At 36.2% G+C, this 26,170-nt stretch overlaps 1 protein-coding gene across 3 annotated transcripts in view; it reads right to left on the minus strand.

The window, feature by feature from the left end:
• MAP3K3 (mitogen-activated protein kinase kinase kinase 3) overlaps positions 1-26,170 on the minus strand; it is an 88,864-nt gene that overhangs the window by 35,150 nt on the left and 27,544 nt on the right. For all 3 annotated transcript variants that reach the window (XM_074260868.1, XM_074260871.1, XM_074260867.1), the window contains exons 4-7: positions 20,890-20,930; positions 17,434-17,533; positions 13,764-13,877; positions 3,142-3,262 (exon numbers count right to left, since the gene is read on the minus strand). In XM_074260868.1, the coding sequence (XP_074116969.1) occupies positions 3,142-3,262; positions 13,764-13,877; positions 17,434-17,533; positions 20,890-20,930 (376 nt within the window). The remainder of the gene's footprint in view (positions 1-3,141; positions 3,263-13,763; positions 13,878-17,433; positions 17,534-20,889; positions 20,931-26,170) is intronic.

Here is a 26,170-nt window from a genome sequence, read left to right on the forward strand (position 1 = left end):
ACAAAACAAAAATCACACTATCAATATCAACAGATCTTCTTCCCAAAGCACCCTGGTATCAAGATCTCTAAGAACTTCATCTATAAGTATTTTCCTTGGGGGAGGAAAGACATTCAAAATTCCTAAGTAATATTTGGAACTGAAACTCATGTGTTCAAATTCCATTTCTTTCATGACAAGTACCTACATCCTTTAAGGTAAGGACTGTTGTGAAGAAGTATAGCTGGTGAGACTTTTGAAGAAAGGAAGAGCAGGTTAGAAGCAAGCTAGCTGAATTCTCTCAACATTCTCTTCTAAACCAGGGCTTCTTAAACTTTTTTCACTCACTATTGCTTTTCTGAAGAAACTTTTATATGACCCTAAGTATACAGGCATAGAAAATAGGTGCACAAAAAACTACAAAACACTTTCCACACAAATCAAGTCTGATCTAACGAACTGGAAAAATATTAAATGCTCTTTGACAGGGCAAGCAAATATAATAAAGATGACAATACTACCTAAACTAATCTATTTATTTAGTGCTATACCAATCAGACTCCCCAAAAACTATTTTAATGATCGAGAAAAAAATAACAACAAAGTTCATATGGAAAAACAAAAGGTTAAGAAATTCAAGGGAATTAATGAAAAAAAAAAATCAAATGAAGGTGGCCTAGCTGTACCAGATCTAAAATTATATTTTAAAGCAGCGGTTACCAAAACCATTTGGTATTGGCTAAGAAATAGACTAGTTGATCAGTGGAATAGATTAGGTCCAAACAACAAAATAATCAATAACTTTAATAATCTAGTGTTTGACAAACCCAAAGACTCTTTGGGGATAAGAACTCAATGTTTGACAAAAATTGCTGGGAAAATTGGAAATTAATATGGCAGAAACTAGGCATTCACCCACACTTAATACTGTACACCAAAATCAGGTCAAAATGGGTTCATGATCTAGGCATAAAGAATGAGATTATAAATAAATTAGAGGAACATAGGATAGTTTACCTCTCAGACCTGTGGAAGAGGAATGAATTTATGTCCAAAGAAGAACTAGTGATCACTATTGATCACAAAGTAGAAAATTTTGATTATATCAAATTGAAAAGTTTTTGTACAAACAAAACTAATGAAGATAAGATTAGAAGAGAAACAATAAAATGGGAAAACATTTTTACAGTCAAAGGTCCCGATAAAGGCCTCATTTCCAAAATATATAGAGAATTGACTCTAATTTATAAGAAAACAAGCCATTCTCCAATTGATAAATGGTCAAAGGATATGAACAGACAATTCTCAGATGAAGAAATTGAAACTATTTCTAGCCATAAGAAAAGATGCTCCAAGTCATTATTAATCAGAGAAATGCCAATTAAGACAATTCTGAGATACTATTACACACCTGTCAGATTGGCTAGAATGACAGGGAAAGATAATGAGGAATGTTGGAAGGGATGTGGGAAAACAGGGACACTGATACATTGCTGGTAGAGTTGTGAATACATCCAGCCATTCTGGAGAGCAATTTGGAACTATGATCAAAAAGTTATCAAATTGTGCATACTCTTTGACCCAGCAGTGTTACTACTGAGCTTATATCCCAAAAAGATCTTACAGAAGGGAAAGGGACCTGTATGTGCAAGAATGTTTGTGGCAGCCCTCTTTGTGGTGGCCAGAAACTGGAAACTAAGTGGATGCCCATCAAATGGAGAATGGCTGAATAAATTGTGGTATAAGAATATTATGGTATATTATTGTTCTGTAAGAAATGACCAACAGGAGGATTTCAGAAAGGCCTGGAGAGACTTACATGAACTAATGCTGAGTGAAATGAGCAGGACCAGGAGATCGTTGTATATTTCAACAACAATACTATATAATGATCAATCCTGATGGATGTGGCCCTCTTTAACAATGAGATGAACAGTTCCAATAAAGCAGTAATGAACTGAACCAGCTACACCCAGCAAAAGAACTCTGGGAGATGAGTGTGAACCCCTACATAGAATTCCCAATCCCTCTATTTTTGTCTGCCTGCATTTGTGATTTCCTTCACAGGCTAATTGTACACTATTTCAAAGTCGGATTCTTTTTTATACAGCAAAACAACTGTTTGGACATGTATACATATATTGTATTTAATTTATACTTTAACATATTTAACATGTATTGGTCAACCTGACATCTGGAGGGGAGGGGAAGGAGGGGAAAAATTAGAACAAAAGGTTTGGCAATTGTCAATGTTGTAAAATTACCCATGCATATATCTGGTAAATAAAAACTATTAAAATAAATAAAAGAAAATAGGTGCACAAATCAAACATTTACTGATGATAAATCATAATTTTGTGACTTCCACATTCAGTTTTGAAACCCTATATGGGGTTGCAAACCACAGTTTAAGAAGCTGGGCTCTAAACAACTTTAAAATATCATTTCAAATCAAATTTTGGAGTGGCAGAAACAACAAGAGATCAGGATGAGCCTAAGAAAACTTAGGAGGTGTTTATGATATTTGTATATCACAAGTGTGGAAGCCAGTTTGGTACCCTCCCCAAAGAGAGGTAATAGTTGCTACATTACCAACTTCAGGAGCTCACAGCCCAGAGACAAAATCTGACACCTGGTCAAAAAGAGATTACAAAAGACCTTTTGCTGGCACTGACTGGCAACTCTATTGATTAGTCACAGTTACAAGGCAAAGAGAGTACTAGTGCTTGTAGCTGCAGGGAAACAGGCCTTTACTGGGTAAAGACTAGAATGCAGACCAGGAAAGGAATGACCACACCTTCCCAGGATAATACCACCTGGGAAGAATTGCAGACCCCTCACAACTAGGTCTGAAAACAAACATGAAAAAGCCTGAGCTTTAGGATGGTGCACCATCCTCAATCCCCATCCACGGTGAACAGAGCCCAATTTTCACATAAAGTTCAAAGTTAAGAATTAGGATGGAAAAAGGAGCAAAAATGAAATTGTTGAAGAAAGGAGAAAAAAAATTGAGGGATAAAAGAGGAGAAGAGAAAGCAAAAGAAATCAAGAGAGATGGAGCAAGGGGGAAGGACAAGAAAAGGAGGGAAAGAATGCTGGGAACAAGTATCAATAAAGTGAGGAAAAACAGTATACTAAAGATGAACAGAAGGAGTTACTTACTGACAGAGAGATGCCTGCTTCTGGGCTCTGGTGGCTGATAGATGGTATTTACATCCCCCATAGACTGAGAAGCTTTGATCCGGACCTGCTTGGGCACTCCAAGATGCGGGGAGGAACTAGTCTGAAAGGATAAATGGAAAAGATTGAAATAGGATACTAAGGAATAGAAAATGAAAAGAGTCCTTTATCTAGAAATCATCTTTACCAGACTGTGGAAATCTATATTCTCAATTATAGTGAGAATAAACTAACCTTATATTCCCCCCAAAACTTTTTTTCCTCAGTCTTGGCAATTAATCTGCTGCTCAGTATAATCTAATGACCTCAATGGCACTTAGGCACTAGTACATGATGCCCCATTTTAAAAGATGGAAATGTAGCCATGGAGACATAAGTCATATAATAGGTTTGTAGAAAGAAAGAGATCTATAAATCCCTCTTCAATAAAAGCTGAATAGGGCCTGAAGAGAGGAGCAAAACTACTTCAACACCTAAGTTATCTGCCAGGCACTGCAGAAAATAGGAACTAAATTTCTGAAGATCCACTAAAAATTATCTCCTCAATCATTGTCATTCCTTAATAAACAGTGTTATGGGCTAGAACTCTGAACTTGAAACAAAGGATTCTTACAAGGTACTAAGTCAGTGGAATTGATAGAGACAATAGTTATCTAATTTAGCTTGGTTCAGTATGATTGATTTAATCCTACAAGGAAATGTTATGGACCAGAACTTGAAATAAGGTACTAAGTGGAACTGAGGAGACAATGGTTAAGTCTAGTTTAGCACTGATTTAATCCTACAACAAATAATGGTTTCCTAGTGATATAATGATTGGTTTGTACTCAGCGTGGGGCAAATGAGCTAGAAGTCTCAGCCAGGGAGATTCAGAGATTCAGAGAGACAAGAGGACAGAAGGCTGGAGGCTGGAGGCTGAAGGCTGGAGCACAAGCCCTTGGACTCAGAGAGATTCATCCCATCTCACACCACCTTGGTGGCAGAGCTCTCCTCCTTTGCTTCTCCACTCCAAGCTTCCGGAAGGCCTCCAGAAAACTAGCCAAGCCCCAAGTGAAGGAAACAAGACTTTGAAAGAGATAAAAAAGGATTTGGACTTTTAACACCTGGCTGCACTTGTGGTGATTACTGAACTGAAATGAAGGCTGCTCCTAGAGACCCCAAGAAAAGCTCAAACAGAAAACATTACATTTTAGAGAGAACATTACAAATAGAAACGAAGGATCTTAGCTTTTCCATAATAGCAGGACTCATGGGTCAATCAGTTGAGGATCATGCTTAATATGGAGAAGAACTGTTTTAGGAATCACCATTCTTCAGTAGGTCAATGGGCCAGGGCAGAATCAGTAGTAATTCAGCCCATTTTTTCCAAAATCATTTCAGGCAGAACTAATATACTTCCCTAGGATTATACACTCAACTAACCACAATGAAGCAGAAGAAATGGGTTCATCTAGACTGAAACTAACTCACTGAATAGCTGAGTTTCCTAGGACGGGGACAGGATCCTGTAAATACCTAATACACAACTAATTACTACCTTTGCACAACTGAACATTTTCAAGAGAAAAAAAAAAAAAACAACCCTGAAGATTAAGGATTCCTCAATTCTAGCTTCTTCTATTATCAAGATAACTAATTTAAATAGTTGAAAAAGTCTTCCAGAAAGAATCTCAGATGATTCTTATCTAAAAGATGAAGATAGCAAAATTCCTGAAACGAAGTGATATTATCCTGGAACATTTACCCGACTCTGCCCACTTTCTCTTTGGCAAGGTCCTTAACCTACTGAGCTCCTACCCTAACCCTGAACCCAAAAAAAGAAAACATTGGTCATGAGTTTAAAAAGATTCTGTTTGCATTCTGCGGCTGTGCTCAATTTCCTTCTATGAACTCTGGTTAACTGTGCTTTCCTTAACATAGGCCTGTAGTCCCCATATTCTAATCTAGCTTCCTATATACACTACAGCCCCAGCAAAGAAACTCCAGCTATAGCCTACACCTTGAGAGTCTTTGTTTTTATAAGACCCTTTTGACTCAAGTCCACCTTGGATCTAGGACAAAACTGTGGCAAAAGGTTACCACAAGAAGAGGCAGAGACAGCCCTGTGTCTGAAGGCTGAGCAGTCAATGGGAGGAAAGTTCACTCTTATTTGAGCAAACTTGAGCTGCTCCTCTTGGGACACCTGCAGGCACTCTCTCTAATGATTTCTGAGAAAAAGAAGACTCCTATGCAGCTATCTTTGGGCTATGACTTCTGAGGATTCTATCTTTTCTCAGATCTTCAAGGAAAAGGAAAGGATGTTTGACAGTCAAATCCTACAAGCAATCAATGACCATTCACACTACTTCAATTAATTGAAGCATTTCCAATTATAATCCTGGAAAGATTACCAAGTATCATTTGTCATATCTTTGGACCTTATCATCTTTCCTGTGTCTATGTTCCTCAGACTTTGGGACACCGCAATCTGCTCTCTGCTGAACGATAAATGCTTCATTCATTCCTTGGCTTTGTCATTTGCAATGCCAATATCTCCTAAGGACCATTAAGCCTTTTTATGTGTTCTTCAGTTAAAATCCCCTAAATGTATGTCGCCCAAATTAGAATACAAATTCTTTGACAGAGGCTTTTACTTTTTCTATTTGCAGCTCTTCTATGCCTGGAACACAGTAAGTGCATAATAAATACTTTTCCATTTCATTCTAAGAAGACTAGGACAAAGATGATAGAACAAGCTATTTTAAATTGGAAATAAAAAACAATTTCAAGACTGACAAAAATAAGAATTAAAGATTAAGAAATTATCTGGGTCAAAGCTTTTATATTTTTCTCTTTCTTTTACATAAGTAAATGGGAAAAATCATTACCTGATCAAAACAAATTCTATATCCTGTACTTCTGGAAAAAGACTCAACTCACAGTTGAGTTTAGCTGCCAAGCAACCAGCTCGAGCCTCCCCAAGTTGGATTTTATCACGTGCAAGGCTGTCTTGACAAACTGTACTGCTCTAACAGGAAGGCAATGCCAGGAGGAAGTAAGTACTCTTGCTAAAGCCTTCATGGTACAACAACTCAGCTCTGCCAAGAGCCAGAGAGGAAAAAACAGTCAGTGTGCTATACTGAGGAAGCAAGCAAGTAATGGGGGAGGGAAGGCATGCAGTCTCTAGTCAGAAATAGAACAGCATTGTAGTAAGCACTCAGAGAGGACTCAATAATTTATTATGTAGGAAAAGTAGCAGAGATTAATTTAAAAACATTCTCTATGCTCAAGAACTTCTAATCTAACAGAAAAGGATGGAAAACAAGATGTTTATAGCTAACATAAATAAACATAAATATAAGAATATAAGAAAAGATTAATAATCAGGAAGATCAGGGATTGTGTTATCAATTTAGAGAATATGTGAATCAATCTGTGAAAGCTTCCTGGAGGTAAGGCTTGAGATATGATTTAAAAAGAAAAAAGATCGTATGTGACAAATAGGAGGAATGAAGTTATTTTGTGCATTCAGGGAATAATGATCAAAAGCTTCGAAGCAGGAGTTCTAAGTCATTATTATGTAATGGATTCTTCTAGCAGCTTGGTTGAAGTCTATGAACCTCTTCTCAGAATATTTGTTACCTACATCAATAAATTAAGGAAATGCTAAATGTTAATTAGAGTCTAGTGAAAATAAAAATGTATTTTTTCCCCTATCCAAGTTCAATCTATTCAATCTTAACCTGAGGATCAGAATCCATTGCTCTGGGACAAAAAGAATTGCCAGATTGGGGAAACCAGGGAGCGAGAACTGGTGCTGAGTGTTGTCCCCCACTACCCAGTTTCAGTTCAGAGATCCAGGACAAACTGCAGAAGAGAACCTGTACCCAGGAAGCAGTCTATCTCAGAAAATGAGAGAACCAGTAAGTTCAGAGGCAAACAATAGCAGCATGACTTCAACTCCAGAAACGGAACAGTCTCACTTCCAGAAGTTAGCCCAATCCAAAGACTGCAGAAGAATAATTCGGATTCTCAGATCAAAGTTCTATGTCTCAGATCCAACAGAACTTCCCAGATGGCTGATATTGGTTCAGTACAGTAACAGTTTAACAGTTTACAACTGGTGAGACCCAAATCCCGGTCAGGAATTTGCAGATCTCAAACCAGGGAGGCAATGTAAGACATTGCACTGGATCACATTGTTCTGAGAGCACTAAAATCTTGTAGGTTCCCAGCCTGAGCTATTTCTGATATGCTGAGATAATATAACATTCAATACCTTTAGGAAGCAGCAAAAGAACCAACTCATACCTTCCCTCAGAATGAAGCAGGGTCCAGCCCTAATATCTATCTATTTCAAAATCAGGAAAAACGCTGGAATCATAAACAAATAAAACAAAAAGTCACCATAAAAAAGCTATTATGGTAACAGATGCTAAAGTGCAAAATCCGAAGAAAATGATTATAAAACAGCAACAATAAAGCTTCAAAAAAATTACAACATGGACACATATTTAACGAGAATGTCTAGACGAGATCAAGATTTTTTAAAAAAGAACTCAAAATGTTCTTATCAATGAAATAAGAGTGCTATAGGGAAAAAATGGAAAAGAACTATGGAAGAAGGAATTGGGAAAGAAATTAATAGTTTGGCACCAGAAATACATAACCTTACCTAAGCACCAAATTGAAAATTAGAATGAGCCAAACAGAATCCAATAACTCCATGAAATATTAAAACAAAGCCAACAGACTGAAAAAAAAAAAGAAGAAGAAGAAGAAAATATAAGATATCTCAAAGCAAAAACAAATGATCTGGAAAATACCTAAATATCTCTGGACTGTCTAAACACATCATATTTCAAGAAATCTTAAAAGAAAACTACCCAGATTTCTTAGAACCAGAAAACAAAGTGAAAACTGAAAGAATCCCTAGGTCAACTTCTGAAAGAAAGCCTGAAAGAAAATTTTTAGCAATATTATAGCCAACATACAGTTTTCAGGGGGAAAAAAATGCTGTAAGCAGCCAAAGAGAAAAAATTGAATTACTGAGAATCACAATCAGAATCATACACGACTTAGCAGCCACCACTTAAAAAAAAAAAAAAAAAAAAAAAGTGAAGAGCTTACAATATGATATTCTAGAAAGCTTATAGGCAAGAATAATGTATATGGCCTATACCTAAGAATAATTTACCCAGGAAAAAAATATAATTCTACAAGGGAAAAAAGGATTTTTAATGGAACAGAAAACTTGCAAACATTCTTGGATGAAAAAACCAAAGCTATGTAGAAATTCTGAAATTCAAACAGGAATTTAGAGAAACAAAAAGGTAAACATGAAACATCAATGATAAACTAAAGAAGGATAAACTAATTACATCCAAATATGAGAGAGAGAATAATATAATTCCTCTGAATCTTATCATTATCAGAGAATAATACAAAAAATCTAATTTGATAGGGACTAGGAATGTTTCTCTTATATCTTAATGATCTTAAGAGAAGAATGGAGACAGAGGGGAAGGGAAAGTTAAGGAAAAATCTCATATAGGCTGGATGCAAAAGTATACATTTATTTAAATAAGGAGGAAATGAGGAAGGAATAGTTAATATTTGACCCTCATTCTCATCAGAACTGTTCAAAAGATTGAAACACACACACACACACACACACACACACACACACACACACACACGCGCACGCACGCGCGCGTGCAGCGGAGTCCAGAAATACATTTCAGTTTACAGGGAAATAGGAGGTTTGAAAATAGAGGAAGTCGGGGGCAGCTAGATGGTGCAGTGGATAGAACACCAGCCCTGAATTCAGGAGGACCCAAATTCAAATCTGATCTCAGACACTTAACACTTCCTAGCTATGTGTCTAGGTAGTCTATAATATATTTCAAAGGTGGGGGGGAGGGGAAGATCACTTCTCAGCCAAAATATTCTGCCATGTTTTTCTTTCACACTTCCCATCCTTTCCATTTTGTAAATTTCTCATTTGTGTATCCCTTCTTCATTTACACTGCTACTTCTTGCCACTCCTACTTGCTGAAACACACACACCGTCACACCTATCCTATTTCTTTTATATCAGATACATCCATCCAAAGCCATGGTTGAGGCATGAGTTCTATCCCACCATATATCATGGATAACCTCTGAGGTCAAATCTGTCTCTTTGCATTCAAACCTTTGGTTCTTGTTTGTTGCTTAAGCATTGAGCATTTGTGTATAAACAATGGACCCCATGGCTAGCATTACAAAAAAAAATTTGGGGGGGGGTTGGGGGAAGAGATATTGTCTTCTGTGAATTTCTGTAAATTATCTTCTTTCTTCTAATCTCTAAAGTATTAACTTTGGGGAATATACATAGGCAGTTTTCTTATTCTCCCATCCTTTTTAGTTTAAATTCCTTTTGATTAGATTTGCAAGATACCTGGCAAAAGTATTTTTACTAGCATATGCCAGACACATTCCATATTTGGTAGGAAACCAGTCATCCCTACATTGACAGATATGATACAGAAATCCAAAACCTATTCTCAAGTACCACTTTCTCTGCCAGCACTTTACTTCCCAAATTAATTTTTCTCTCCTGCATCCCTTTCCTTTGTTTAGCAATAATGAGGAAACACAAGCTGTGCCAATATGGTCTTTAGTGTCTTGCCTAAGTTCTGATAATTGTTGGCAATAATTTTTAGGTTCCTTCTATGTCATTTGTACCTACAGAAACAACCAGAAGCGGTAGTTGTCATCTGTTTTTCTAAGTCTTGAGAGGTTCTTTGTTAGATTTTTGGACACTCCTCTCAAGAAAACAACAGAGCTTTCTATTATTATTATCAAATCAACAAAGAGCTGCCTTCAGTACACTGAGCAAGAAAATCACCTGCTCCTATTACTCTTCTTCTATTCCTCTGAACCTTACTGAATAATTTCTTACCTAGTTTTTGTGGTTCTATCATGTCATTCTTTAGAGGAAAAGCAAATTCAATATATGTAGCAAAGAAGGATTTAAGAATAATTATATGTGGAGACTTAATATAAAGAAATGCCACAATGGATAGGGCCAAGATTTCAGACTTGAGAAACAGGTATGATTGTATTGCCATCTGCAATAATGGGGAAACAGTAAAAGCTTAGTTTTAAAGTTTTAAAGGCTAGGAGATTAGCTTTGATTAAATTCAGTTTAAGGTATCACCAAGCTCTCAGGCAATGGAAATTTTGAAAATAATTAAGAGATCTGGGGCAAAGGAAAAAGACAGACACATAAAGAATATACTTGAGTTTTGTGGCTACAGCTAACAGAAGCAGCCATTTGAATGGAGCCACTTTGTAAAGAAGCTAGTAGAAGTGAAAAATACCCCCAAAAGAGGCCGCAACTAAGTTGAGAGGGAAGGAAAAGGGAATAAGTGATAAAAATTCCTAAAATTTAATTGGAAAGATAACATAATAACCAAGATTTGGCAAGGCAAAAGATGCTAGAGACAGAGAGGGACTCCAATAAAGAAAGGATAATCAATCCCAGAAAGTCTAGGAGAGAAACAGAAGTCTTGGGATCTGTCTATAAATGAGTTACTTGTGAGTGAAGAGGTAATTTGAATGCCATAGTAAGCCAGAAGCTAGACTGAAAAAAAAACTAAAGAGATAATTAGAAAAAAACTTGGAGCAAAGAAAGACAAAGCACATGTAAAAAACCTGAACATGAATAAGAGAGGAACGATAGAGTAATAACTGACAGATCTATTTATAAGTTTTTAAAGCAGGAAGCATACCATAGGAAGTGAAAAGATGAGGTAAAGATTATCAATGGGTAGAAGAACAAGTCAAGCAGGTAAATAACAGGTATTTTGAGGAAGGAAGCATCTATAATATTCCAAACTTTGGATACAGTCACTCCTGTATAATGCCAGACTTATTAGTAATGTTGATGAAATTCCAAAAGCAAAATCTCATTACTAAGGTTGATCTTAAAGGCAATTTGCAAGGGAAAGAAATAGATTGTGTCCATTTTGTATATCTTACATAGGGCTGTATTTTATATAGAAATCCTCTTTTAAATGTGTTACAATATTAAGATTCAATAATAATTAAGTAGAAAATACTATCCACAATTGGTGAATGAGAAAAATGACATGGAATGGTAAAATGACATGACCTTTTCCATCAGTGGTAGAAATGATAATAACTAAATGGGGTAATCCACAGTTTAGTCCTCTGATCATTAGACTATCCCTACACTTCATCACCTTTTACAAGGAAAAGGTATTTTGGATGAGATATTTAGACTTTGCTCATAATTCAGCAAATATTTCTTTAGTATGTCTGTGTGACAAAGGAGGAGGAAAAGGAGAATAAGGAAATACAAAGACATGATTTCTGCCTTTAAAGAGCTTGCAGTTCACTGATTAGCCAAAACATACATTTGGTAAAACAATCTGAGAACAACTAGTAAGCAACTTCTAAATATATAAGGGCTGAGAAGGCATAGAATAAGGGAATAATCAGACAACTGTTAAGAGTTTGTAGAATCACAGAAATTCTAAGTTGGAAGGAATCTCAGAAATCATTTAGTACTTGATTCAAAATTCCATCTACAATATTAATGATAAATGACTATCTACTTTCCACCGAGAAATAGCATCTCAAGAGAGTGGAATTCTGAGTGCTAGCACTTGAAGAAAGTAACATGGGTTTCAGGAGAAGAGAGGGCATTTCAGAAGTGGAAAGGCATAAGCAGTAGTGCAGAGCCAAGAACAAGCAGGAATTTGTAAAGGAACAAGTCTGGTTATATCAATAGCTTCATACTAAAAGATGAGGTTTAAGAGAGCTAGGAATGATAATAGCTGGAAGGCCTTGGAAGTTGGTCTGAGTTTAGATTTGATGTGTTAAATAAAAAAGAAACCTCTATTTGTTATTTCAGCAGGTAAATCACTTGGAAAAAGCAGTTAAACAGAAAAATGTATTTTCTATATTTAACACTTCCAAAGAATTTTCAGCAAATGATAAATAGATAACACTAGTATACAGTGTATATTTCAGCAATGTTAGAAAACACTCTCTTGAAATCAGACTACCTGTAGTCCTCTCTGCCTTAATGCAACATGACTTTGTACTAAATTCTTAGAGTAAGTTCTCCACTACTAAATCTTGCACCAAATTTAGGGTAGAAGGGAAAGCATACAAATGAAGCTGTCAAACATCAACTGTCCACTACTTCCTGTCCCTTAAAAACAAAAGAAAGAAAGCCAAAAAGCCCTCCATAACTGGGCTTAAAAAAAAAAAAAAAAAGTCTGGTAGAGCTACCAATGATTAAAGAACATGTCTTAGATGGGATGCAGTCCAACAAAATGTGTGCTGCAACACAGACATTTAAGAAAAGGCACATTCCCTGGCTTATGATTGCTAATACAAACTGTCTGCCATTAAGGGAGGCAGCAGCTGGATGAATTGCAAGAGGTCATGCAGGTCTGTGGGCTTTTTTCCACTGAACAGAAGGGAGAGTTTCCTTCCTGCACATGCCCCAAGGGAAGGGTAGAGCTGCTGAAGAGCTGTGGGAGTTGGAGTTAAAGAACGTTCCAAATTCAAATTATAAATAACTTATGATGGATGCAAATAGCATTACATCTTTCATGTTGCTCAGAATCTTTCAAGTTATCTTCAAACCTTACCAATAAAAGAGGGAACATTTTTTCCCCTTACTATAAAGTTTATTCTTTCCTCTTACATGCTATATAATCCCTTCTATCTCACTTGCCACTGCAACAAAAGAAAAACAACCAAAAATTTCCTGGAAAAAAGTGCCCTTTGATTCTTCCACTCTGAACTCCATTTGTCATTTCATGCTGTCATGAATAGGAAGGGGACAAGAGAACCATGTAGGACAGCCAGAAGAGGAGGTATGTGTCTGTGGGGGTGGGGTGGGGGAGAGAATGGTGTTAATAGTAAAGTCACTAAGCACCTCCTTTCTCTTCTTTTCCTGTGCTGATTAAGAAATTCACCCAGATGCAAATAGGCTATATTTTCACTTTAGAACAAGTTACAAAGTACACTGAAGACTACCACTATCAGAAAAGGAAATTACAGCACTTACTAAAGTGTTACAAAAATAGATGTTTAACACACAATTCACCAATAAGTGAAAAACTATAAGATCTCCCCGGAGCCTAGAGCCATGGAGGTTCCCTGAACCTACCAGTCAAAAGTTAGACAGTTAACATTCTGGCTTCTCACAGAAATCCAAAATATTTCCAAGCAAATTCGGCAAACTAGATGAGTTCCCCCATTTAGGAATAAGAATTCATAATCCTACCCAGATAGACAGGCTGGGTTTTTTTCATGTTCTTTCATTAGAAAAGTATCTAAGCTTTGCACAATTCTTCCCCCCCCCCCCTTCGAGACAATTGGGGTAAAGTGACTTGCCCAGGGTCACATAGCTAGGAAGTATTAAGTGTCTGAGATCACATTTGAACTCAGGTCCCTCCTGACTTCAGGGCTGGTGCTCTATCCACTGCGCCACCTAGCTGCCCAGCACCATTCTTTTAAGGAAGTACAGCAAGTCTTAGACTGGAATCAGTTCCTTCTCTTACTTGCTGGAACAGGACAGATTACCAGTTACTTACATGGTTTCTATCCTGGGACAGCAGCAATATTCTAAGGCTTTTCATACTCGAGCTTCTATCCAAAAGATCAATTGCTTTATCAAGATCATCTTGATTTTTCAGGAGGATGGAGAGCTGTAACATAAGATATACAAAAAGAAAATAATGTAATTATATAAGTCTATAAATATGCTTCATATTTTGGTCTTGCAAAAATAAGTATGAATGCAATTCAATTTTAGAGACTGACTAGTCTTTAGACATCCCCAAGTCCTTAAATATCTAAAAGGGAGCCCCAAAAGCATTTGTCAAAGACTGTTTTCCTTCCAAATGCACCATTTAATCCAATACAAGCAGGATTATTTGTCCCACTATTAGGACAGAATTTGGAAAATACTTAAATATTTCAACAGTTTTGCTAACAATATTAAAAGTATTAGAAAGGCAATGTGGTACCATGGGAAAAGCATTAGATTTAGAGTCAGAAGACTTAATTTCAAAACATAGCTCCAACATACTGCTACGAACAGGAGCAGGAGCAAGACATTCAATCTTTGCGACTCTCAATTCTTCAGATGTAAAATACGATTAATCATATCTGTACTACCTACTCAAGGGGCAGTGAGGAAAGAGTTTTGTAACATAAGTAGTCATACAAGTAACAGTTAAAAAGCAGGGAGGGATTGAGGAAAGTAGAAAGTACTATTCAAACTTGTTTGTAAGGTCATACATTACAACAAGATTAACTTCCTAAGTTTAGGGAAAGAATTTTATGTAATATGAGTAATGGACTTTAGGTTTTCAATCCTTTCTTTTGAGTTCCTTGAAAAAAATATACAACAGAAAAAAACTCATAACTCAAGTATTAAATTATATATATATAAATTAAATTATAAAAGCTTTGGTAGCATCTGTAGAGGTAAGATCTTGCATATCCATTGCAAATTCTTCAGTTCCCAATCTATCAAGAAGAGACAAGAATGGGATACATTCAGAAATAAGACAACATGTACAGCAAAAACAAACAAACAAAATAAAAACAAAATAAAACAAAAAACTTGGTGCAGGGACACCAAATCAGGAGATTTTTACATTTCAGATTAGGGGGTTTAAAAACAGCACTGAAGGAAAAGAAGTAAGATGGTGAAAGGTGAAAGTGAAAACCATGGTCAATTCTTATTCATTCATATAAATGGAGTGACAGGAGTCTCATCCGAATGATAGACAATCTAAACACAGTTTATGTTTGGCTTCAGAATACCTTCTTATACATAAATCTAAGTACAAAAATAGCTATTAATCTAAGAATTCACTTTGACATCTGAAAAATATTACTAAGAAATGTAAATTTTTTTTTTTTTTTTAGCATCCTCCAGAAATGTAATTCTTAATAGAAATTTTATAAACAACAGCTTTTGGTCAGACATGTTTGGATTGGAAAAAACAAAACAAAACAAACAACTTTCACCTTTTGGAATGCCTTTAAAACTAGCCCTCATAAATGGCATTAGCTGACTTTAAGTAAGAAAGATCAGCAGGAGTCATAGAGCATTCTCTATTTCCTGGAGTCAGTGAGGACTGATTGGGGAAAGTTTTCTTTTCTTAGAGATCTGATGTGGAACATTAACTTTTTATGGTTCTCTGTATTTTTTCTCCTGATATATACTTATCACTATATTACCACTCCCTTCCTTGACTGTTTCTCTCTAGTTTCATATTTTTAACATGTACAGACACAACCAGTTACCTTATACCAAGGATTATCCCAAAACTGTATATGTGGCATATTTAACCAGGAAAAAAAAAACCCCAGTACTTATCTTAAAATGTTTTTGATGTTTTATATATTCAATATGAAGTCTGGATTTCTCCCATATTGACTCAAATTCTATTTGTTCAAATTAAATATTCCTTCTCTTACTAATTTCACTATCAAGAAGGAGTCTATTCCAAAACAGATTTCATTATGTTTTTCAGATTTCTATACTTCTTAATTCCACCCAGAAAATGTAAAGTTGGCTAATCCTAATTTTCATGAGTTACAAGACAATATATCCAATTTTTGATGATATAATATGAACAAGAAATATTTAGGCTTCAAATTTAAAACATTATCCCTTACCCCAGGTTTACAGGCTGAAACTACACAAAAAGTGTCTAATATATTTCAAACAAAATAATGAGGCTGTTATATACTTAAAACACCATATGTTCCTTGGGAACAAGCACAATTTCATTTTTTCTCTTTATATGCCAGATGGGATACAGTAATTGTTTAATAAATACTTGATGGATAATGTGAAAAGATGTTTTAAGATAGTGATAGGGAATATATAGATTTTTCTGCCAGAGGTCATTTGGATATTTATATCATCATTCACAGGCTATACAAAATTATTAACTTAAAAGAACTCAAACAGTGGGAGGCTGCTGTCGCTTATAGTTGCCTTGGCAGCATCAGAACAAATGATTTTGCCAACCTTATACTGTCCATAGGCTGGATAGTCCCCACCCCTACTTTTAAGAGGAACTATAAAGATTATCTTGACTCCCTGTTCAACTTTTATAAGCTCTCTGCTCTATACTTCAGTACCTGACTAGATTTGTGATTTTCCTGGTGTGGGTTCTTCCTCCACCGATGCATAAAGCTTTATGACATAAAGAAGTGAGAATTACTAATGGACAAATTATAAAAATACTATTCCCTAAAGTCAACTTGGTGAAGAGTGTCTCCATTCAGGGACTAGCTAGGTCAGTCCACAGGAAAGAGAAAGAATCTGCCACCAAACCCAGATGTAAGGCTTTACCACTTTGGGAGAACCATCCAATGCTTGTACTTCACAAATATAGTATCTATAGTGTCATATATAGTATATATAGTGCCACAGAGAAGAAGAATTTAGTGAAATTTCCACTCCATATTGGAAATAAATACTTTCCCCCCCTCAATTTTGTCTTTTTTGGCATGCAGGCACCCAGAGATTCTGTACCACAGTAACCCCAAAACTATATGAATCACTTATTTAGTTAGGCAACCAACCAAAACAGAGCTGCCATTTTTCAAACTTAAAAGTTATAAGTAGCATAAGTCTCAAGAGAGACCTCCTTCCCCTTCTCCCCCTCCCTTGCCCCAAACCTTAAAATTGAAGTAAAAGGAGAGTTTGAGAGGTTCAGGTCACAAAGCCAAGAAGGTGCTGATTTTCAGTAAAATCTTGAAATCAAGATTTGAAATGAACTATAGTACAGAAAATTTACTTGTGGATAATCAAGAGCTAAAGTTCCACTGGGCACAGAAACTTGCATTACTGATTCTCTGATGAGGATTCTACCCAGCCAGCTGCCCTGTCCCCAACACTGAGCCCACCTTTCCTCTTGGAAGCAGTGCACAAAGCTGGAAAGAATGGAGATCCCCTCACACAGCTTAAAGGAGACTCAGAGGACCTTGATCACACCATGGGAGTCAGAACTACCCACTGTGAACAGGAAGGAGAGAAATGGAGATGCTTGTATTTTCTCCCCTAGAGGAAAGAGCAGAGATCAAGTTGCTGTGAGAGCTGTGAAGATGGATTCCAAAGAAGGAAAAATATAGATGTGAAAGGGAAAAACTAGAAAAAAGTCCTCATCTGAACAAGGAGGAAGAAGGAGATGGGTAGCTGTCCACATTTTGGACCTTATCATTCTATTCTCTTACCTCATTATTCATATAATGGAGAACTAGAGGTTGCCCAAATGCTGTCTTCACCTTCTGTTCCACATCTTCATATTTCACAGGGCGGCTAAATGGTATAATTCTGAAAAGCAGAAAAAGACCCAGTAAACTATGTTTTTGAGATAGAGACATATTGAGATTGAGACAGAGGGATAAATAATTTTTTCTCTTTTTTTTTCAACTTTTCCCCCTACTTCTCACAGATGTGTTCACCCATGCTTTAGGGTGATCAGTGATATACATGAGCACTATCACAGCTGAAAAGCTTACAATAAGAATCCAATTTCTGGGTTATCTACACCAACCACTAAGAGATTGGCCCAAATATGCCAACACCAAGTCTAAACACACCACTCATAAAAAAGCTATGGTAGAAATACAATAGGAAATCTAGAAGGAGAACATATAGTAAAGAATGGGAAAGATTGAGTACATGAATCAGCTCTATGGCTCCAAGAGCCCTTTCCACTTTCCTTTTTTGTAGATGCCTATGACTGTCACTTGAGTAATCTAGTGTTTAGACAAGAATAATGGGCTAGACTTCTAAACAATAGACATTTCTTTAAAAAAACTTCCCTTTCAAGAGTAACTTTCTTTCATTTTTGCAGCTGACACTGCTAATGTGGGTCATCTGTAGCAAGTAATGTTATTCTTTGAAAGTAATTTTTTTTATCATTCTTATATCACTTTCATTTCAAAATTTATTCCTCTCCTATTGCCTACCTAGTGAGCCATCCCTTGTAGCAAAGATTTTAAAAAAGTAAAAAAAGCAGTTTAGCAATCATCATTTAACCAATACATCTGTGGTGCTTGAAAGTATGTAAAATATTCTACACATCTATAGTTCCCAGGAGGTATATTTTCTCAACTCTTCTTTTAAGTCTGATTATTACAATTAAATCTGTTATTCTTAAGCTTACTGTTAACTTCTACAAACACTCCTTCTGCCTCAGGAACATCAACAAAAATATTCTTAAGCAGTAGTATTTCCTTCAACTTTCCTGGCAGACTGATATCACTATCAGATCTTTGGGAATTGTCCTTTAAGTCTATCATGTGGCTTAAGTATTATTATTGATATTAGATACTAAGTTTCCAATAAATTTACTTGAAGGCATATTTTCACATTCTGAATTCATCTAACATCAAAGAAAAAACCCTTCAGCAAATTGGGAGTAGAGGAAGGAAATCACCACTTTTTTCAGCCAATCTTAGATCCAGACTGAGACATATCAAAAAGAGTCTAGAACTAATAATTAAAATAAGGGAAGGCTAGAAGACGACTACAACAATATAAACAGAAAAATTAACAATAAACAAATCAAATTGAATAGTGTGAAACTGTAATGACCAAGACTGGTCCCAAAGAAACAATATGAGAAGAATATGCCTCTCTCTTCTCTATAGAGATGTGGGATTGTAGGTGTGGAAATGACAGAAAATTTCAGATTTATGGATGGATTGGTTAGTTTTGTCCTATATCACTCTCTTATTTTTAAAAATTTTTCATTATAATAAGGAGAGAGGAAAGTAATATAGAAAATATAAAAAAGAAATAATATCAAAAATGTATTTTTAAAGTAAATTAATATATGAGATGAATCATAAAGTAGTTTGAACTTGGTACTGGGTTATTTAAGCTTTATATAAAGGCTTCAAATATATATACACTATTCACAAAGACTGAAATGCTACTGCTCCTATAAAAGCTCCATAAAAAGTGTATGTACTTTTTAAAACTATGAACTGTATCTTTGCCATTCAGGACTTCCGAAATCCATTCCTGCTTAACCATCTTAAATATCTGTGGTTAGATCGGGCAGTTTCTTTGATACCAAAACATACATTCACTTTCTCAGTTCAAGTCTGCTCACTGTAACTGCATACCACTTTAGGAATGAGGAATTCAGGCAAACGTAACTGCATAATTAGACTCACAACTGAGCTTTTTATTCAATCTTTCTTCTGAAAAATCTCTTCTGTTCCAAGTTCTCTCAAACACTATTTTGGGACAGACATGTAAAAAGCAATAATGTTAGGGTGAGTTACTAACAAATAGCATTGAGACCAAATACTAGGGCTGAGTTCAGAACATAGTTAAGTGGGTTTGTTCTCTTTACAAACCTGAGAATAGCACTGAAACCCTAACATGGCATCAGGAAATGGCAGACTGGCAAAAACCAGTGACCATGCTTTTCTCAGGCATAGCCTAAATGGCTGCCATGTTTTCACTCTGTAATAGATGTTACAACACTAAGATCAGAGAGCAATCAAGTCTAAATTAATGATTGAGTTGCTTTTAAAATAAATAATTCATCTTCTACAGAGCTTACAGCTCCATGTGTTTTTCACAAGAACTAACTGGTTAACCATCCTTATGGAGTCCCAGCCATTCAAAGCTGTTTCTCTTGATGGGAGGAAAAGAACAGAAAATGTTCCAAGAAGGTACAAGCCAGTCTTCAAAGTGGGCTGAAGATAGCTAGTAGGTAAAAATCACCAATGACTATGTTACACAGATCAAGAATACACTGGTTCTGATAAGAGGAACTGATCTTATACAAGAGAAATATTGTTCCAAGAGATTCCTTTAGCTGCTTCAAAGGTATAAAAAAGCAAAGAGAAGGAGGGAAGGGAAAGAGTAAGATGAGTAGGAGTAGAGAAAAGAGAGATTTTAAAAATTGGGAGAGGGAGAGAGATGTGAAAAAAGACAAACAGCAAACAGTACAAGGACCTGAGCTATTTGGAACCTATAAAACAACATTAGAAACATTTAGTTTCAGAAAAGATCTTTCTGTTTCTTACCACTACAACCATTTCCTTATCTTATGATGCAGGACAACTGAAATAGAAGTGGTGGAGAAAAGCATTTCCTAATGCAGGTTAAAAAAAAAAGTTCACTTTATCCCATCTGCTCAAAGAAATTCGACAACTTTCACTAAAAAAGTTCTCATATATAGAAAAGGGCAAATCTTTCTGTCTTCTATGAAGCCTCCCCATGACTAACAATTTTGATGTATCAGAAAACTGAGTTTACAAATCCATGCCTTGGAGTGAGCTAAATCTGATGTAAATATTGTAAACAAAGCAAAAGCTTCCAAATCAATAGTGGGAACACCCCTGTCACAAGGCAAAATCTTGCTGTCTCTTATCATCTCAGGTGCTCTCTATAATAACCATTACTTCGAACACAAGAACAGTTCAATCGTGGGTCCAGATTTTACCACAGCATAATGTAAGTAAAAATATAGCAATAAAAACCAGGTCAAGAATGAATGCTCTCCAGGGAAGACTATTGTATAGCCACTAGTCTTCTGGGCCTTGATTCCCTGAACCCAGAGATCACTCACTACAGGAAGCCTCACTTCCCTGGGCAGTACCCAGGTAAAGCTAAGAGCTTTACCAACCCCCATCTCATTACCAGCAAGAAGGGAGACTTACCGCCTTTCCCCACTGTGCTCAAACTTGATCCTTACGTCACTCTGCCAAGGAAAGAAGAAAAGACAGGTTAGGGATGATTTTTCAAGTGTGAATTTGCTGGAATACACATAGGCACACTCATAAGAAAAATCCCAGTCATTCCTTTAGCACAGTTGGACAGGCCTACCTCAGACAAGTATTTTGGTTTTTCTGTCCATTCAGAGATATTTCATTCTCTTTCTTATACTCTAGACTAGGGGTCCTCAAGCTACGGCCCATGGGCCAGATGCGGTCTGCTGAGGATGTTTATGCGGCCCGCCTATGGCAAAATCAGACCCGAAGTGACATTCGACCTAAACTCAAGTTAGCAATGCACACTTCTGGCACTGGGCTGAGGCAGCGGAGACAGAGTATGAGGCACTCCAACAGTCTGAGGGGCAGTGAACTGGCCCCCTATTTAAAAAGTTTGAGGACCACTGCTCTAGACTATCAACTCTGAAGTTAACCTAAAAGGCTGTGACCCTGAAAGGTAAGATCCCTTAGAATGATGTGTCCCATCCACTGCTGTGTCCATGATGCTCCCAATTTATGTTCATGGCAGGAATGTAGTAATGTACCCTTTGTTCTTCCAAATGATGATAGATAATTCCCTGCCATGTTATTTCCCAGCAAGAATAACTTCTTTAATAGCACTTTCCATGCCCTTTCCTATGGAACTATAAGCAGCTAATTGCCAGTCTTCACCTGCAGTGAATAGCTGACATGGCTTCAAGAGGACACAGCATGAGAGCAGATCATGTTGCACACTTCTTCTCCTATTAACATTTTACCATGGGTGAGATCTGATTAAAATTAATATTAAAGGTAGTCTTTATACTAAAATGATATGCTATCATAGTTGGAAAGGCCAGGAATATTAGGAATTACCTAATATAAAGAACTTATTTTGCAGATGAAGAAATCAGAGAGGTAAAACATGCTTACATCATATGTCAAAGCCCTAACTTCCAAGTCCTCAGTATGGGACTCTGTTTGGGTTAGGAATCAATGGGCCTAAAAACCCTGCAGTTCAAATCCAGTCTCAAATACCCACAGTAGGAATCTGGTCAAGTCATGGGGATTACTGTGAGGAACAAAGGAGATAATATTTGTAAAATACTTAGCCCAGTGCTTAATAAAAATTTAATTCCTCCTTTCCAATTAAACAATTTCCAGAAATTCAAGAGGTCATCTGCCACCTGCTCAAATTTATAGCATTTGTCCCCTATGCCTAGGATATAATTTCATGCTCATCTTAAACTTTCAGAATCATCATCCTCCTTCAAAGATTAGCTCAGCGGCCATCTCTATGACCCCTGACCTCCTCCATGAAAGTGTCCTCTTTCTTCTTAAATGTTTTTAGAATATCGTTTTTATCATTCCTTTTCTAATACTTATCTGCACACCCATTACTTTCATTTTTATCTCTAACTTCACTAAGAACAGTGTCTTATACATAATAGACATTCATTAAAATGATTTTAGTTATTTTTATAAGAACAGAAAACACAACCAACAGTAATAGCATTATATAATAAAAGAATATCATAAATGGGAAATAAGCATCGTAAGGGAATTTTAAGGTGGTAAAAAGATGAGAAGAGGAATAAGGTAAGCTTGGAGAGATCTGATTTCCCATAACATTCTAAGGAAATGAGAAGCAAGTAAAATATATGGCTGAATGTTAATTTAAAAAAAAAAAAAAAAAAAAAAAAAAGGAGTGGGGAGGCAAAGTGTTGTTATAGTAAGGGCTCCTTCTCCAGGAAGTAGGAGGTAAGAATTCAATTCAAGGTACAGGAGAAGCCTGGAATTAGCTGACTAAAGCAATATCAGGAGAGACTAATACTTCCAAAAGAGCTAAGAGAAGACAGTAACTCTCTTAAATAAAGAAGTTTTCTTCTTTATATCCCCTAGTATCATTCCTAGAGTATCACTTCTTATAGTAATGATAATACCTAATGTGAACATCAACTTTAAAAGAGCTCTCTTTTCCCCTTCATGCACAAATATAAGTACTATATCTCCTAGCAGCAGCAATTCAAGTGTGAAATAAGCAATTCAAACAATTAACAAACATTTATGAAGCAACTACCATCTTTCAAGGATTGTGCTAAGCACTGGGGACACAAAGCATAAAGAATAAAATAATCTCTACTCACAAGAAGCTTATTGTCTAAAAGAAGGAAACAAGTACATACATATATCTACAATACATGCAAAGTAAATATAAAGTAAATAAATACAAATATATATATGTCAATTAAATTCTCCCTTAGGAAGATCACTAGCAGGTAGAGGACTAGACAAGGCTTCATGCAGAAGACTGTGCTTAAGCTTGATCTGAAGTGAGATCAGAGGCAGAGACAATGAGGCAGAGTCAAGGAAGGAGTGTCTTTCAGCTGGGAATGCAGAATAGCCAGCTGAAGTTTAGCTCATCTATTAATGTATAGAGAGCTTGGATGAGAGAAACTGAGAAAAAAGGAAAAATTTCAGAACTACTACTTTTGCTGGATGAGTTTATGGAAAAGTTGATGGAAGATTGCTCTTAAGTAAGATTGTGATAGAAGCAGAGGCAGACTGACGAGGCCAATAAACAGGCAGCTGGAGAACTTTGGGAACTCTGGAAGGGAAGGAAGCCAGCAATAAGAGACTACATATGAAATGGGAAATGAGGTATTATTGCTAACTATTCCATGTTGCCTCAGTAAGACAGATTGGGTGACATGAACATTCCTACTGTACACAAATACCAGCTTCTGCTGCTGCTGCTTCTTCCTTCTCCTTATGCATGGAGTTTGAGACAAGTACTCAAATTTGCCATATTCTAGGTATCACTCTGAATGCCATTGATATGACTGTGTATCCTTTGAGCTCTAGGTCATCTTGTTCATTCTGTTACAACCTATAACCTAGGGAGTCTAGAATTTCATTTGGCTCCCATTTCTAGAATGGGATCAGCACATTTCAAATCTTTTCCAACAATTAAGGAAAATGAATGCATTTCTGGGTGACTTCACAAGCATTATTTTATATTACATTTATAGAGAAAAGTTAAAATTCTTTTTTGCTTAATGATCTAGCATTTCAAAGCTCATCCTCCCTGATATTTATCAAGCTTACTTCTAGCAGCTCATATAGAGAAACTCCAGAACGCTGATCTCCTCCTCTCACTTTTTTGTTTCTCTCTCTGCTTTTGCTTTTGTTATTTTCCCATCCAAAATTATTTCTACTTATATAAATCCCATCAATCCTTCAAGGACTGTTCCAGTCCTTAATGTCAGTCTTTCCTATGACTCCAGTCCAAGGAGTTTCCTTCTTCCTAATCTGATTTCCCATAACATTCTTTTTTTTTTTTTTTTTTTTTTTTTTTTAAAGCTGGGGTTAAGTGACTTGCCTAGGGTCACACAGCTAGGAAGTGTTAAGTGTCTGAGACCAGATTTGAACTCAGGTCCTCCTGAATTCAAGGCTGGTGCTCTATCTACTGCGCCACCTAGCTGCCCATAACATTCTTTATCTGTATCACATACTTTGGCACAATCACATACAAACTTATGTTGAAGTTTAAATGCTACATGTGTCTCATTTTGCCAGAAGAGTTCACAGATATTGAGAATACTTTTTACATTTATTTTCTATTCCTCATAGCACGTAGCACAGTGCTAAAGTATTATAAACAAAAAAACCAAAAGTACCTGGCTAAACTGAACTGTCAGCCAATCAATAAGCATTTACTAAGAACCTATAATCTGCCAGGCACTATGCCAAATGTTATAGATATGAAGAAAGTCAAAAGATAATTTCCCCCATTAAGAAGCTCACAATCTAATGGGGAGGAGACAATATGCAATTGGAAGATGCTCAAATATGCTAGGAGAGGAGAGATGTAGTATAATACTTTAGGTTCCTTACTTATTCAACCCCCTACTACTAATTTGATGAGAAAGAATATATAAATGAAGCAATAGAACTGATGTAATTAAAAAAAATTTTTTAAAGTACTGGATTTAGAATAAGACTTAGGTTCAAATCTTTTTTTTTCTTTTTTAATTATTATTAAAGTTTTTTATTTTCAAAACACATATATAGATAATTTTCAACATTTACTCTTTGGAGAGCAATCTGGAATTATGCCCAAAAAGTTATCAAACTGTGCATACCCTTTGACCCAGCAGCGCTACTACTGGGATTATATCCCAAAGAAATACTAAAGAGCGGAAAGAGACATATATGTGCCAAAATGTTTGTGGCAGCTCTTTTTGTTGTAGCTAGAAACTGGAAGATGAATGGATGTCCATCAGTTGGAGAATGGTTGGGTAAATTGTGGTATATGAAAGTTATGGAATATTATTGCTCGGTAAGAAATGACCAGCAGGAGGAATACAGAGAGGCCTGGAGAGACTTAAATCAACTGATGCTGAGTGAAATGAGCAGAACCAGAAGATCACTGTATACTTCAACAACAATACTGTATGAGGATGTATTCTGATGGAAGTGGAAATCTTCAACATAAAGAAGATCCAACTCACTTCCAGTTGATCAATGATGGACAGAGGTAGATACACCCAGAGAAGAAACACTGGGAGGGGAATGTAAATTGTTAGCACTACAATCTGTCTGCCCAGGTTGCATGTACCTTCGGATTCTAATGTTTATTGTGCAACAAGAAAATGATATTCACACACACACACACACACAAAAAAAAAAAAACATTTACTCTTGTAAAACTTTGTGTTCCAAATTTTTTCCCTCTTTTCCTTCCACCCCCTTCCCTAGATGACAAGTAATCCAATATATGCTAAACATGTACAATGCTTCTATACATATTTCTACATTTATCATGCTACACAGGAAAAATCAAATCAAAAAGAAAAAATGCAAACAAACAACAAAAAAAAGAGTATAAATATTGGATTGTAATCAGTCCCCACAGTTTTCTCTCTGGGTGCAGATGGCTCTCTTCATCACCAGATCACTGGAACTGGCCTGAATTATCTTACAGCTGAAAAGAGCCACTTCCATTAGAATTCATCATCATATAACTTTCTTGTTGCCTTGTACAATGATCTCCTGGTTTTACTCACTTTACTTAGTCTCAATTCATGTAAGCCTCTCCAGGCTTCCCTGAAATCATCCTGCTTATCGTTTCTTGTAGAACAATAATATTTTATAACATTCATATACCATAACTTATTCAGCTATTCTCCATGCACTCAGTTTCCAATTTCTTGCCAATACAAAAAGGTCTGCCAGAAACATTTTTGCA

This window comes from Sminthopsis crassicaudata, chromosome 4 (genome assembly GCF_048593235.1).
Source record: "Sminthopsis crassicaudata isolate SCR6 chromosome 4, ASM4859323v1, whole genome shotgun sequence".
NCBI lineage: Eukaryota > Metazoa > Chordata > Mammalia > Dasyuromorphia > Dasyuridae > Sminthopsis > Sminthopsis crassicaudata.